Source organism: Antechinus flavipes, chromosome 6 (genome assembly GCF_016432865.1).
Source record: "Antechinus flavipes isolate AdamAnt ecotype Samford, QLD, Australia chromosome 6, AdamAnt_v2, whole genome shotgun sequence".
Taxonomy (NCBI): Eukaryota; Metazoa; Chordata; class Mammalia; order Dasyuromorphia; family Dasyuridae; genus Antechinus; species Antechinus flavipes.
The window spans coordinates 98,120,407-98,135,002 of NC_067403.1; the positions used below are offsets into that span (position 1 = coordinate 98,120,407).

General features: G+C 34.7%; 1 protein-coding gene across 2 annotated transcripts in view; it reads right to left on the reverse strand.

Moving 5' to 3' along the window:
• The window catches only part of SPOCK3 (SPARC (osteonectin), cwcv and kazal like domains proteoglycan 3), a 693,273-nt gene that overhangs the window by 45,711 nt on the left and 632,966 nt on the right, over window positions 1-14,596 (reverse strand). For both annotated transcript variants that reach the window (XM_051965576.1, XM_051965575.1), the window contains exon 7: window positions 13,540-13,659. In XM_051965576.1, coding sequence (XP_051821536.1) covers window positions 13,540-13,659 — 120 coding nt within the window. The remainder of the gene's footprint in view (window positions 1-13,539; window positions 13,660-14,596) is intronic.

Genomic DNA, 14,596 nt, shown 5'->3' on the forward strand with positions numbered 1-14,596 from the left:
ACATTTTTAGTCTTAAAAATGAAAATGGAGAACTTTCCACTAATGAAGAGGAAATGAGAATAATAATTAAGAATTACTTTGCCCAACTTTATGCCAATAAATTTGATAACCTATGTGAAATGGATGAATACCTACAAAAATATAGGTTGCCCAGATTAACAGAAGACTCAGTAAATTGCTTAAATAGTCCTATTTTAGAAAAAACATAGAACAAGCTTTTAATTAACTCCCTAAGAAAAAATCCCCATTACCAGATGGATTTACATGTGAATTCTACTAAACATTTAAAAAAAATTTACCCCAATAACATAAACAATTTGAATAAAATAGGGAACGAAGGACTCCAATCAAATTCCTACACAGCTATAGTACTGACACCTAAACCAAGTAGGAGAAAAATAGACAGAAAATTATAGACCAATCTCCCTAATGAATATTGATACAAAAATCTTAAATAAAATATTAGCAAAGAAATTACAGATAATCATCCCTAGAATAATACACCATGGCCATGTAGGATTTATACCAGGAATATAGGGCTGGTTCAATATTAGGAAAACTATTAGCATAATTGGCTATATCAATAAATAAATTAACAAAACCCATATGAGTATCTCAATAGATGTAGAAAAAAACATTTGATAAAATCCAGCTCCCATTCCTATTAAAACCACAAAAAAGTATAGGAATAAATGGACTTTTCCTTAAAATAGAGAGTAGCATCTATTTAAAACCATCAGTAAGCAGCATATATAATGGGGATAAACTGGAACCATTCCCAATAAGATCAGGAGTGAAACAAGGTTGTCCATTAACACCACTGCTATTCAATATTGTATTAGAAATGCTAGCTTTATCAATAAGAGATGAAAAAGAGATTAAAGGAATTAGAGTAGGTAATGAGGAAACCAAATCATCACTCTTTGCAGATAATATGATGGTATTTTTATTTTATTTTTATTTTTTTAATTTTATAATAACTTTTTTATTGACAAAACCCATGCCAGGGTAATTTTTTTTACAACATTATCCCTTGCCCTCGCTTCTGTTCCGATTTTTTCCCCTCCCTCCCTCCACCCCCGCCCCTACATGACAAGCAGTCCTATATATGTTAAATATGTTGCAGTATATCCTAGATACAATATATGTTTGCAGAACCAAACAGTACTCTTCTTGAACAGGGAGAATTGGATTCAGAAGGTAAAAATAACCCGGGAAGAAAAACAAAAATGCAAATAGTTTACATTCATTTCCCAGTGTTCTTTCTTTGGGTGTAGCTGCTTCTGTCCATCATTTATCAATTGAAACTGAGTTAGGTATGATGGTATTTTTAGAGAACTCCAGAGAACCTACTCAAAAGCTATTAGAAATAATCCACAGCTTTACAAAGTTGCAGGATATACATACATACATACATACATATATATATATACACACACACACACACACACACACACACACACACAAAACACTATAAACACTATCTAGTCTTTGACAAACCCAAAGACCCTAAATATTAGGATAAAAAAAAATCACTATTTGACAAAAACTTCTGGGAAAATTGGAAACTAGTATGGCAGAAACTAGAGGATTTTAGCTATTGAGAAGTTATGCTCACTCAAATTCTGTTCAAGATAACTTGTAGAGCAGAGACCCCATTATTTAGGGGGATTATTTAATAGCACAATGTCTCTGGACTTTCAATGTCAAGACTAGCTCTGAGGAGACTATGGCAGCTGTATAATATATCTAACTATTTAATATGTATAATTTTACTGTATACTGAGACTCTCCCAGAAAGGAAGAATACCTGATAGCTATGGAATAGATCTCTCCTTTTTTGTTGAATATAAGATAACAATGAATACAACAAAGTCTGTCTTTCCCCAATTCCCCCTCCAAAAAAAAATTATGTTGCTGTTTCTGCAGACTCAGGGGTTACAAAAATGATTCTCTTGTAAGAAGTTTACATGATTTTGGTCCCTTCTCTGCACACTTTAGAAGATTGAGTCCTAGTACTCTGAAATCTGGAAGTTATCCTAAGATAACCTTAATGGTTGGCTTCCTCTTCTCAGAGTCTCTAGACTCAGGAATTTTTAGGAACTCCTCCACAAAACTGGGGTTCCACATTAAAACTATTTAGTTCATTTTATACAGCTACCATAGTCTCTTCAGAGCTAGTCTTGACATTCAAAGTCCAGAGACATAGTGCTATTAAATAATCCCCCTAAATAATGGGGTCTCTGCTCTACAAGTTATCTTGAGCAGAATTTGAGTGAGCATAACTTCTCAATAGCTAAAGTCCTCTGTTATTGCTGCTATATTCTGTTTACTTAGTGAAGAATCCAGCTTTAAAATTCCAAGGGTCTCCTGTTGCATTCAAGGCCATCTCCAGTTGTCCTGAGTTATATCTGGTCACCGGACACCAATGGCTCTGGAGAGGAAAGAGAGGCAGGTGACCTTTCACAGCCCTCTTTCACTTCAATCCAATTCACTTGCAAGTCCTGGTATCACTGCCCTGATGTCATGGTCCTCTTTGAGAATGAAGGACAAACAACAACAAAATGGTTATTTACATAGGGTAACCTAATAAAAAGAGAGAGCTGAATTTCTAACTGATCCTGCCCCAGTTCCTTTTTATAAGTTGACAAAAAAAAAGATGGCTCCTTTTGGGACATCTTATTTCATGACAATCCCATCTAACCAATTAATCACTAAATCAAAACACAATGAATCAGAAATATGTCATTATATACTTCATAATGGAGGTGCAACCAAAAGCCAACCTTCCTCTACTAATGGGAATAAGGACAGACTTGTGATTTTTCTTACCGAAAACACTCTTGGGTGAAAAATCTCCCCAAAGCCATGCAGGTCAATATCTTTTTCCTGCAACATATATTCTTAAATACTACCCAAAGAACTGACAAGTTTAAATGACTTGCCCAGGGTCTCACAATAATATATGTTCAAGGTAGGAGGGGATTTCTATCATATAGTACTGTTTCTTACACCTTTCTAAAAGCTGAGCAAGTTGAGTAGTGAACCACCTACATCAACTCCTTACAAGAAAAAAAAAAAAAAAACACTATAGTTAAATTAACTTTGGCATTGGTTACTGTGTGGCTTATGATAAATCATTGTTCTTTAGAAAATAGAGAGAAAATAAATGAAAAAATGTCATACTTATTTTAAAAAAAGGTTGAACACCTGGGAACCATCTTTGTTAGCAACAACATATGCTCACAAAATTTCAGTTCTATCTTCCATCTTCACATTTTAGGATGAAAATATCAGGAAATGGATAGGAAAGGAAGTGAAATCTATGTAGTACACACTGGATTTAGTAACTCAGTAATACATTTAAATTTCTGTTCATATGGTAGAGAGAAGAAAATTGAAATAAGGCATTTATTTCCCTTGTAATCTTTTTTTTTAGAAAGAATGTAAAAGTGTCACTGTTCTGTTTGCAGTTACAGCACACAATCAGTTTAAAAAGAAGGTAATGCCAGATAAACTTCATTTCTTTTTGTTTTCTGATAGAGTAACTAAGCTGGTAGATAAAAAAAATGCTATAGATAAGGATAATGTTTGACAAGATCCCTCAAATTATTCCTGTGAACCAGTTGAGAGATATAGGCTGTACAGGTAAAATATGAATCTATGTCCAAAGATTATCTATCATTCATTGATCCTTGCCAGGATGCCCATCTTGAATGGCTATTGTTGGATCTGTGCTATTTTTAAATCAAATATATAAAAACATAAGTGACATGATAATAAAATTTACAGAAGGCCTAAAGAGGGTGAAAATTAACACAGTGTATGGAAATGACAGAATCCAAAGGTTTTAACAAGCTAGAAGAGTTGGCTCAATATCAAAAGTTTCAATTTAATAAGAAATAAATTTAAAGCTTTAAATTAAAAAAAAAAGAAAATCAATACCATGAGAAGGCAGCCAAGTTAGTTTTACATTAAATTGCTTTAAGAGACACTGTTCAGAATACTAGACATGTAGAACATACTATAGTCTTGTCAAGAATCCTTTAAGGTACCATGGTATATTTTAAGTATCACATTTTGCAGAGAAAAGTAAATTCAAGCATATCCAAGAAGGGACAGTCAGGATGAGGAAAGGTTAAACCTAGTCACACTCACTGCACAAGTCAAACTACATGACCCAAATATGTACCATTAATTCTGATAACTACCCATTCTGGGATACTCTCGACTACCTCTCTTAAATATGAGGTTCCATTCTTCCAATTTCCTCTCTGTAATGGGCTTCAAACTCTTGAGTAGATGCAATGAAGTCAGGACAGTTGGGCCCTTCAGGCTAACTACCGATTGAACAATATAGTTGGAAAATGGCCCTTCCCACTATTCTGTGTATACAGAGGATTGTAGGAGGGACGAGGGAGTGGAGTAAGACTAGCCAGAGTCACTTTGGCGGTAGACAAGTGAGAAGGAAGGTTGCAGAGATTCTGCTTCCATCCAATTCAATCCTACCTCTTAAGACCAATAATAAAGACTAAAGACTTTTGCTTATCTAGACTCTGGCTGATTCTAAGGTAGCCAGGGTGCTAACACGGTCATCACGCCTCTCCGTGTTTTTTTTTTTTTTTTACTCTTCTCATTTGTTTACTGTTTTGCCTTCACTCTACTTTTTAATTTGCTATTTTTTGATAGAGGGACCTGTTATTTTACCCTAAATTTCTCATATTTACCATCTTGATGTTAGCCTTGACTCTTTAATGGATCTTTCAGATTTCATATGCAATTAGTCACCAAATTCTATTGATTCTACTTCTGCAATATTCTGGTCAGCATCTTCACATAGAACTAGAAAAAAAAATGTTGGTTGTGTGTTTCCCAAAGTAGAATATAATGAGGATGTATTTGGGGTACTATAGTTAAACAAGCAAACATGTGATACAACGTTGGCTCATATTTAAGATTATGATTAATCAAATATTTAAAAAATACTTGAATTCTTCATAAGTCAAGGAATCACCAATATGTCCAAAATATTTTAGGACTTATATTCAGGCCTTTACCACTGCTAAATTGAAAGATTTGCTTGTTTGCTTCCTTATTTATTTTAGCCTGGAATTTCAGATTATTCAGATAATTTTGAATCTTGATGCTCTCATATGTTTTCTTATTTATATGTTCCAGGGTATTATGATATGAAAATGCAACAATGACACCCAAGTCATTGTTAAAACTTTTGAACCAAAGAGATTCACACAAAAAATTCTGACTCTTTCCCAGTGACCTTCTTCTACATATAACTGACTTATTACCACTTTAATATTATTATTCAGTCAGTCACTGATCTGTGTTCCAGACAATATTTTCTCATCATTTTACAAGATGTTTAATAAATGATATTGATTGATTATTGACCTAATTTCTCCAGATAAAGCAAACTCAAAGTTCATGAAAGTTTACATGACAGTACCCCTAAGTTGAGATATTACTTCAGAGACTAAATCACTTAATTCCTGTAACGTATTACTTGAATACTGCATAAGTAAAATGAAAATTCATAGAACCATAAATTTAGAGCTGTAAAGAAACTTAGATATCATCTCACCTAACCTGATGATTTTATAGATGAGAAACTAAGATTAGTTATGTGACTTATCCCATTTCATTAAAATATCAAACAGAAGAGTTCTGATTTGAACCCAGTTTTTAGATTCAAAATTCAGTATACTTTTCACTTTGTCATGCACTTAGCCAAGAAGAAAGATAAGATATAAAAAAATGGAAGTTGCTAAGAAAAATGCTCTTTCCTTGATTGCTTCATTGATGGTTTTTTGTTTTTGTTTTTTAGTAAATTTTGTTTGGAAATATATACTGGGGGGACTTCCGGTTAAGATGGCGGAGAGGAGGCTCACAGCTGCATAAGCTCCCCGCTTTCTCTCACTACCCACTTCATTACAAGCCTCTGAATTAATGCTTGACTGAAAAAAAACCCACAAATAGTTACCTAGAGAAGCCATCTCTGAGATTCGCCAAGAAAGGTCTGTCTTTACTGGAGGGCTGGGACGGTTTTAGATTGGGCGCAGGCGGCGGGCAGCGGCAGTGAGAGCACGGGAGCAGACAGGAGAGGAGGTGGGGAGTGATCGCAGCCGTCTCTGCGGGGAGAGCTTCGCTACAGGTTTGGATACTTTGCTCCGGCAGCAAGTCAGCAGCCCAGCAGAGAAGCTAAAAACACCGGGGGTGAAGAATACAACCCCAAACAGCTGGAGTCTCTCAGGACCTGGCCGCCCCCCCCCCCCCCCCCCACAGTGACTCAGCACGCTCTGGGATCTCAGAGAGCAGGCGCACACAGTCCTGCTAGTGCCTCACTGCTGCCCCCTGCAGTCTGGAGAGGAAGCTCGGTAACACACCCAGCCCCTCCCCCAAAGAAAGACTCCAGTTTTTTCTGTTTTTCTTTGGTAGTTTGTCTCTGATTATTAGACAGAATGAGCAAGAAACTGAAGAGGACTTTAACCCTTGACAGCTTCTATACAGATAGAGAGCAGACTCTAAATCCTGAGGAGACTAAAAACAGACAGTCTCCAGGTGAATCCCCAAAGGAGGAGATCATCTGTTCCTCAGCACAGATGAACCTCATAGAAGTAATTAAAAAGGCTCTCACAAGGGAGCTAGAAGAAAAATGGGAAAAGCAGAGTGAGGCTTGGCAAAAGGAGAGGGAAGCTTGGGAAAAGGAGAGGGAGGCTTGGCAAAAGAGCCTGGAGAAGTCAGTTAAAGAGAGAGTGGATAAAGAAGTAAAATCCTTGAAAAATAGGATTGGTGAACTGGAAACAGAAAATAGCTCTCTCAAAAACAAAATTGGCGAAATGGAAAAAAATTCCACGGAACAAAAGAACTCAATGGGACAATTAGAAAAAGATCTTAAAAAAGTGAGTGAAGAAAATACTTCACTGAAAATCAGGGTCGAACAAATGGAATTGAATGACTCGAGGAGACAAGAAGAATCAGTCAAGCAAATCCAAAAAAAAAAATCAAACAATGGAAAAGAATGTGAAATACCTTCTGGGGAAGACAACAGACCTGGAAAACAGATCCAGGAGAGACAATCTGAGAATCATTGGACTCCCAGAAAAGCATGATGAAAAAAAGAGCCTGGACACTATTTTCCAGGAAATTATCAAAGAGAACTGCCCAGAAGTCATAGGAACAGAGGAAAAAATAAACATTGAAAGGATTCATCGATCACCCACTGAAAGGGATCCTAAAATCAAAACACCAAGGAATATAGTGGCCAAATGCCAGAACCCTCAGATGAAGGAAAAAATATTGCAAGCGGCTAGAAAAACCCAATTCAAGTATCAAGGAGCCACAATAAGGATCACCCAGGATCTGGCAGCATCCACATTAAAAGATAGAAGGGCCTGGAATATGATATTCTGAAAGGCTAAGGAACTTGGTATGCAACCAAAAATAACTTACCCAGCGAGAATGAGCATCTTTTTCCAGGGAAGAAGATGGACATTCAACGAAGTAAGCGAATTTCATCTATTTCTGATGAAAAAGCCAGAACTTAACAAAAAGTTTGATCTACAAATATAGAACTCAAGAGAAATCTAAAAAGGTAAAGATTAATCTTGGGAACTATATTTTGACTATATAGATGTATAAAGAATACATGTATACCTTGTTCTAGAAATTGATGTGGAAAGGACATTGTACCAGAAAAAGGGTAAAGTGGGGGTAGTACATCTCATGAAGAGGCATAGGAAACCTATTATATCTGAGAGAAAGAATGGAGGGGGATGAATATAGTGGGTATCTTACTGCCTTCAGAATTGGCTTTAAGTGAAAAATCTTAAGACATATTCAATCTATGGTGAAACTTCTCCCACCTCATTGAAAAGTGAGAAGGGAAAAGTGAAAAGGGAAGGAATAAGCTAAGCGGAAGGGAATACGGGAACTGGGAGGGAAAGGGGTAAGATAGGGGGAGGAACTCTAAGGCGGGGGGAGGGATACTAAAAAGGGAGAGCTGTGAGAAGCAAGTGGTGCTCACAAGCTTAATACTGGGAAGGGGGGAAAGGGGAAAGAAGGGAGAAAAGCATAAACCGGGGTTAACAAGATGGCAAGTAATACAGAATTGGTCATTCTAACCATAAACGTGAACGGGGTAAACTCCCCCATAAAGAGGAAGCGGTTAGCAGAATGGATTAAAAGCCAGAATCCTACAATATGTTGTTTACAGGAAACACACCTGAAGCGGGGAGATACATGCAGGTTAAAGGTAAAAGGTTGGAGCAAAATCTACTATGCTTCAGGTGAAGTCAAAAAAGCAGGGGTAGCCATCCTGATCTCAGATCAAGCTAAAGCAAAAATTGATCTAATTAAAAGAGATAAGGAAGGGCACTATATCTTGCTAAAGGGTAGCATGGATAATGAAGCACTATCTATATTAAACATATATGCACCAAGTGGGGAAGCATCTAAATTCTTAAAAGAGAAACTAAGAGAGCTGCAAGAAGAAATAGACAGTAAAACTATAATAGTGGGAGATCTCAACCTTGCACTCTCAGAATTAGATAAATCAAACCACAAAATAAATAAGAAAGAAGTCAAAGAGGTAAATAGAATACTAGAAAAGTTAGATATGATAGATCTCTGGAGAAAATGTAATGGAGACAGAAAGGAATACACTTTCTTTTCAGCAGTTCATGGAACCTATACAAAAATTGACCATATATTAGGACATAAAAACCTCAAACTCAAATGCAGTAAGGCAGAAATAGTAAATGCATCCTTTTCAGACCACGATGCAATGAAAATTACATTCAACAAAAAACCAGGGGGAAGTAGACCAAAAAATAATTGGAAACTAAATAATCTCATACTAAAGAATGATTGGGTGAAACAGCAAATCATAGACATAATTAATAACTTCACCCAAGAAAATGATAATAATGAGACATCATACCAAAATGTATGGGATGCAGCCAAAGCGGTAATAAGGGGAAATTTCATATCTCTAGAGGCCTATTTGTATAAAATAGAGAAAGAGAAGGTCAATGAATTGGGTTTGCAACTAAAAATGCTAGAAAAGGAACAAATTAAAAACCCCCAGTCAAACACTAAACTTGAAATTCTAAAAATAAAAGGAGAGATCAATAAAATTGAAAGTAAAAAAACTATTGAATTGATTAATAAAACTAAGAGTTGGTTCTATGAAAAAAACCAACAAAATAGACAAACCCTTAGTAAATCTGATTAAAAAAAGGAAAGAGGAAAATCAAATTGTTAGTCTTAAAAATGAAAAGGGAGAACTCACCAGTAACGAAGAGGAAATTAGAGCAATAATTAGGAGTTACTTTGCCCAACTTTATGCCAATAAATTTGACAACTTAAATGAAATAGAAAAATACCTCCAAAAATATAGCTTGCCCAAACTAACAGAGGAAGAAGTAAATATCCTAAACAGTCCCATCTCAGAAAAAGAAATAGAACAAACTATCAATCAACTCCCTAAGAAAAAATCCCCAGGACCAGATGGATTTACATGTGAATTCTACCAAACATTTAAAGAACAATTAACTCCAATGCTAAATAAACTATTTGAAAAAATAGGGATTGAAGGAATCCTACAAAACTCCTTTTATGACACAGACATGGTACTGATACTAAACCAGGTAGGCTGAAAACAGAGAAAGAAAATTATAGACCAATCTCCCTAATGAATATTGATGCTAAAATCTTAAATAAAATATTAGCAAAAAGATTACAGAAAATCATCCCCAGGATAATACACTATGACCAAGTAGGATTTATACCAGGAATGCAGGGCTGGTTCAATATTAGGAAAACTATTAGCATAATTGACTATATCAATAACCAAACAAACAAAAACCATATGATTATCTCAATAGATGCAGAAAAAGCATTTGATAAAATCCAACATCCATTCCTAATAAAAACACTTGAGAGCATAGGAATAAATGGACTTTTCCTTAAAATAGTCAGGAGCATATATTTAAAACCATCAGTAAGCATCATATGCAATGGGGAAAAACTGGAACCTTTCCCAGTAAGATCTGGAGTGAAGCAAGGTTGCCCTCTATCACCATTATTATTTAATATCGTATTAGAAACACTAGCCTCGGCAATAAGAGTCGAGAAAGATATTAAAGGAATTAGAGTAGGCAATGAAGAAACCAAACTATCACTCTTTGCAGATGATATGATGGTATACCTAGAGAACCCCAGAGATTCTACTAAAAAGCTATTAGAAATAATTCATAATTTTAGCAAAGTAGCTGGCTATAAAATAAATCCTCAGCATTTTTATACATCACCAACAAAACCCAACAGCAAGAGATACAAAGAGAAATTCCATTCAGAATAACTGTTGATACCATAAAATATTTGGGAATCTATCTACCAAAGGAAAGTCAGGAATTATATGAGCAAAATTATAAAAAAGTCTCCACACAAATAAAGTCAGACTTAAATAATTGGAAAAATATTAAGTGCTCTTGGATCGGCCGAGCGAACATAATAAAGATGACAATACTCCCTAAACTAATCTATTTATTTAGTGCTATACCAATCAGACTTCCAAGAAAATATTTTAATGATCTAGAAAAAATAACAACAAAATTCATATGGAACAATAAAAAGTCGAGAATCTCAAGGGAATTAATGAAAAAAAAATCAAACGAAGGTGGCCTAGCTGTACCTGATCTAAAATTATATTATAAAGCAGCAGTCACCAAAACCATTTGGTATTGGCTAAGAAATAGATTAGTGGATCAGTAGAAAAGGCTAGGCTCACAAGACAGAATAGTCAATTATAGCAATCTAGTGTTTGACAAACCCAAAGCCCCTAACTTCTGGGAAAAGAATTCATTATTTGATAAAAACTGCTGGGATAATTGGAAATTAGTATGGCAGAAATTAGGCATGGACCCACACTTAACACCATATACCAAGATAAGATCAAAATGGGTCCATGACCTAGGCATAAAGAACGAGATTATAAATAAATTAGAGGAACATAGAATAGTTTATCTCTCAGACTTGTGGAGGAGAAAGAAATTTGTGACCAAAGATGAACTAGAGACCATTACTGATCACAGAATAGAAAATTTCGATTACATCAAATTAAAAAGCCTTTGTACAAATAAAACTAATGCAAACAAGATTAGAAGGGAAGCAACAAACTGGGAAAACATTTTCACAGTTAAAGGTTCTGATAAAGGCCTCATTTCCAAAATATATAGAGAACTGACTCAAATTTATAAGAAATCAAGCCATTCTCCAATTGATAAATGGTCAAAGGATATGAACAGACAATTTTCAGAGGATGAAATTGAAACTATTACCACTCATATGAAAGAGTGTTCCAAATCATTATTGATCAGAGAAATGCAAATTAAGACAACTCTGAGATACCACTACACACCTGTCAGATTGGCTAAGATGACAGGAAAAAATAATGATGAATGTTGGAGGGGATGCGGGAAAACTGGGACACTAATGCATTGTTGGTGGAGTTGTGAATGAATCCAACCATTCTGGAGAGCAATCTGGAATTATGCCCAAAAAATTATCAAATTGTGCATACCCTTTGATCCAGCAGTGTTTCTATTGGGCTTATATCCCAAAGAAATACTAAAGAAGGGAAAGGGACCTGTATGTGCCAAAATGTTTGTAGCAGCCCTGTTTGTAGTGGCTAGAAACTGGAAAATGAATGGATGCCCATCAATTGGAGAATGGCTGGGCAAATTGTGGTATATGAATGTTATGGAATATTATTGTTCTGTAAGAAATGACCAGCAGGATGAATACAGAGAGGACTGGCGAGACTTACATGAACTGATGCTAAGTGAAATGAGCAGAACCAGGAAATCATTATACACTTCGACAACGATATTGTATGAGGATATATTTTGATGGAAGTGGATTTCTTTGACAAAGAGACCTAACTAAGTTTCAATTGATAAATGACGGACAAAAGCAGCTACACCCAAAGAAAGAACACTGGGAAACGAATGTGAACTATCTGCATTTTTGTTTTTCTTCCCGGGTTATTTATACCTTCTGAATCCTATTCTCCCTATGCAACAAGATAACTGTTCGGTTCTGCAATCATATATTGTATCTAGGATATACTGCAGCATATCCAACATATAAAGGACTGCTTGCCATCTAGGGGAGGGGGTGGAGGGAGGGAGGGGAAAAAAATCGAAAAAGAAACGAGTGCAAGGGATAATGTTGTCAATATAAAGTAATCATTAAATAAAAATTAAAAAAAAAAGAAAAAAAAGAAATATATACTGGAAAGGTCTGTTTTGACTCCCTTTCTATATTTGATAATAAGGTTACAATTAGAAATAATTGCATATATTTAAATTAATGATTTTAATATAATAATAATTGTTATTATTTTTGCTGAGGCACTTGGGATTAAGTGAGTTGCCCAGGATCACACAGCCAGGAAGTATTAAGTGTCTGAGGTCACATTTGAACTCAAGTCCTCCTGATGTCAGGGCTGGTGCCTTATCCATTGTGTCATATAGATGCCCCTGATTTTAATATAATTATAATAAATAATCAGAAAAATTTATTGGAATATATTATAATCATGCATCATGAATATTATTACTGTACCCAAAATGGATAATATATATATATATATATAAAGAGAGAGAGAGAAAGAGAGAGAGAGAGCGCTGTTTAAGGTTTGCAATTTTTTTTTAAATCATGTTCTACACATTATCTAATTATCCTCACAATAACCCTGGGAGATAAGTGCAATTATCACCTCCATTTTACAGATGAGGAAAGTGAAACAGATGGAAGTTAAGTGACTTATTCAGAGACAAATAGCTAGTAAATGATTGAAATGAGATTTCATCACATATCTTTTTGAACATTGGACTCAATTATATGCATTTAATTTTGTCAATGCATTTTTGTCTCAGTATCTATCATTTGAAATGATCCATGCCAGGGAAATAGAAAGAAAAATTAGATACATACTTAATCTTGCCCTCAACAAGATTATAATCTGTAATTATCCAGATTTTACAAATATACAATTTGCTTTAATAAAATTTTGAAAATTAACCACTTTAACTTCAAATTGCATTCTCTGGGGGAAACAAAATTTACATTCTAATTCCTCCTATTTCTTTTTTCCCTTTTTTACTCCATAAAAGAAAAAAAAAACTACATTAACTCACATCTATCAAATCATCATCCTTTCAAGGAATTCTTTGATTCTGCTTTTCATTCTCAATCAATGTGGATACTAAATAGTGATTTGCCAGTGACATTCACTTTGTCATTTCAGTGAGCTAGATATTTCTCAGTAAATGTTATGGATGTAGTTGAGGATAATGACCAAGTTCTGAACGTCAAGAAGCCTTTAAATCAAGAATTCACTCTGAAATTCATGTTTTCATCAGGGTGACACATTGAAGATGAAAATAGCTATTTATGAAGAACAGAAATATATGGCTATGTCAAAAACAATGGTACATAGTAAATGGGAATTCTTACTGCTTCTTTCTGGTCTCTGTAATGCTTTGTTTTTCTTGTTCTGGCTTCCACTTTCATGAAGTGCCTTGAACCAGTCACGAAGTCTGTTTGCCACCTCTCTGAACTCCAAATCACCACATGCTATAAAAGCAACAAGACACAAACAGTAACCTTAGATGATTATTTAGCACAATATGAATCATTTTCTCCAAAACAGTCTCATAATTTTAAAGACAATAAAACCTGGATGTGTTCTAAATGTGGGGCTCAAATTGATTATTTCTGATTTTTCATAACATGCATCATGAATAAATTTTTCTTATCATTCAAATAAATTAATATTACACAATATAAATTGCATTAATAATAGTTCAGAAAGAACTTTATTGGGACTAGAAAGTGAAAAGCCTGGGGAAAATAAGTTTTAACCAAAACATTGATTTCTGATATATCTTTATTTATGTCTATATTTATTAAAATTAGAGATGGCCAAACTCATAGGGGCCATTGATAGAAGTCATTTGGGTCATGTTTGGCTATAGAAAAAAAATAAAGTAATAAAAAGAAGAAATTCAATAAAATGTGTATTTTATCAGCTATAAAAAGAAAACATATTATGGCTAATATATAGTTGTAAATATATGACTGTATTTGTCAAACATTATGTGAATAAAACAAAAATTGTAAGCATTAGGGTTATATGTAATGAAGAACATAACATTCTCAGTAATAGGATAACATAATCAAATATTCTGAAAACCTATTGGATTCACTGTTCCAGTTATACCATGAAATGCTAATAGAGTTACTATCCTGAATTGTTGCAGTTATGCTACTTGCTCAACACACAAGCTTGCCTCAGACATATAGCACCATTTCGCTTTGCTTGGAATTAAGAGCATCTTGGCTTCAAGTATCAATATATGTCTATTTCTACCTCATGCTTCTCTCCCACAACCCTCCCATTCTAGAACATGACAAAGATAATATTATTAAGAGTGAGAAAGGTTTTTTAAAAAACCACCCAATTCTACCCAGCTAAGCTGAGCATTTTTTTCCATGGAAGAAGATGGACATT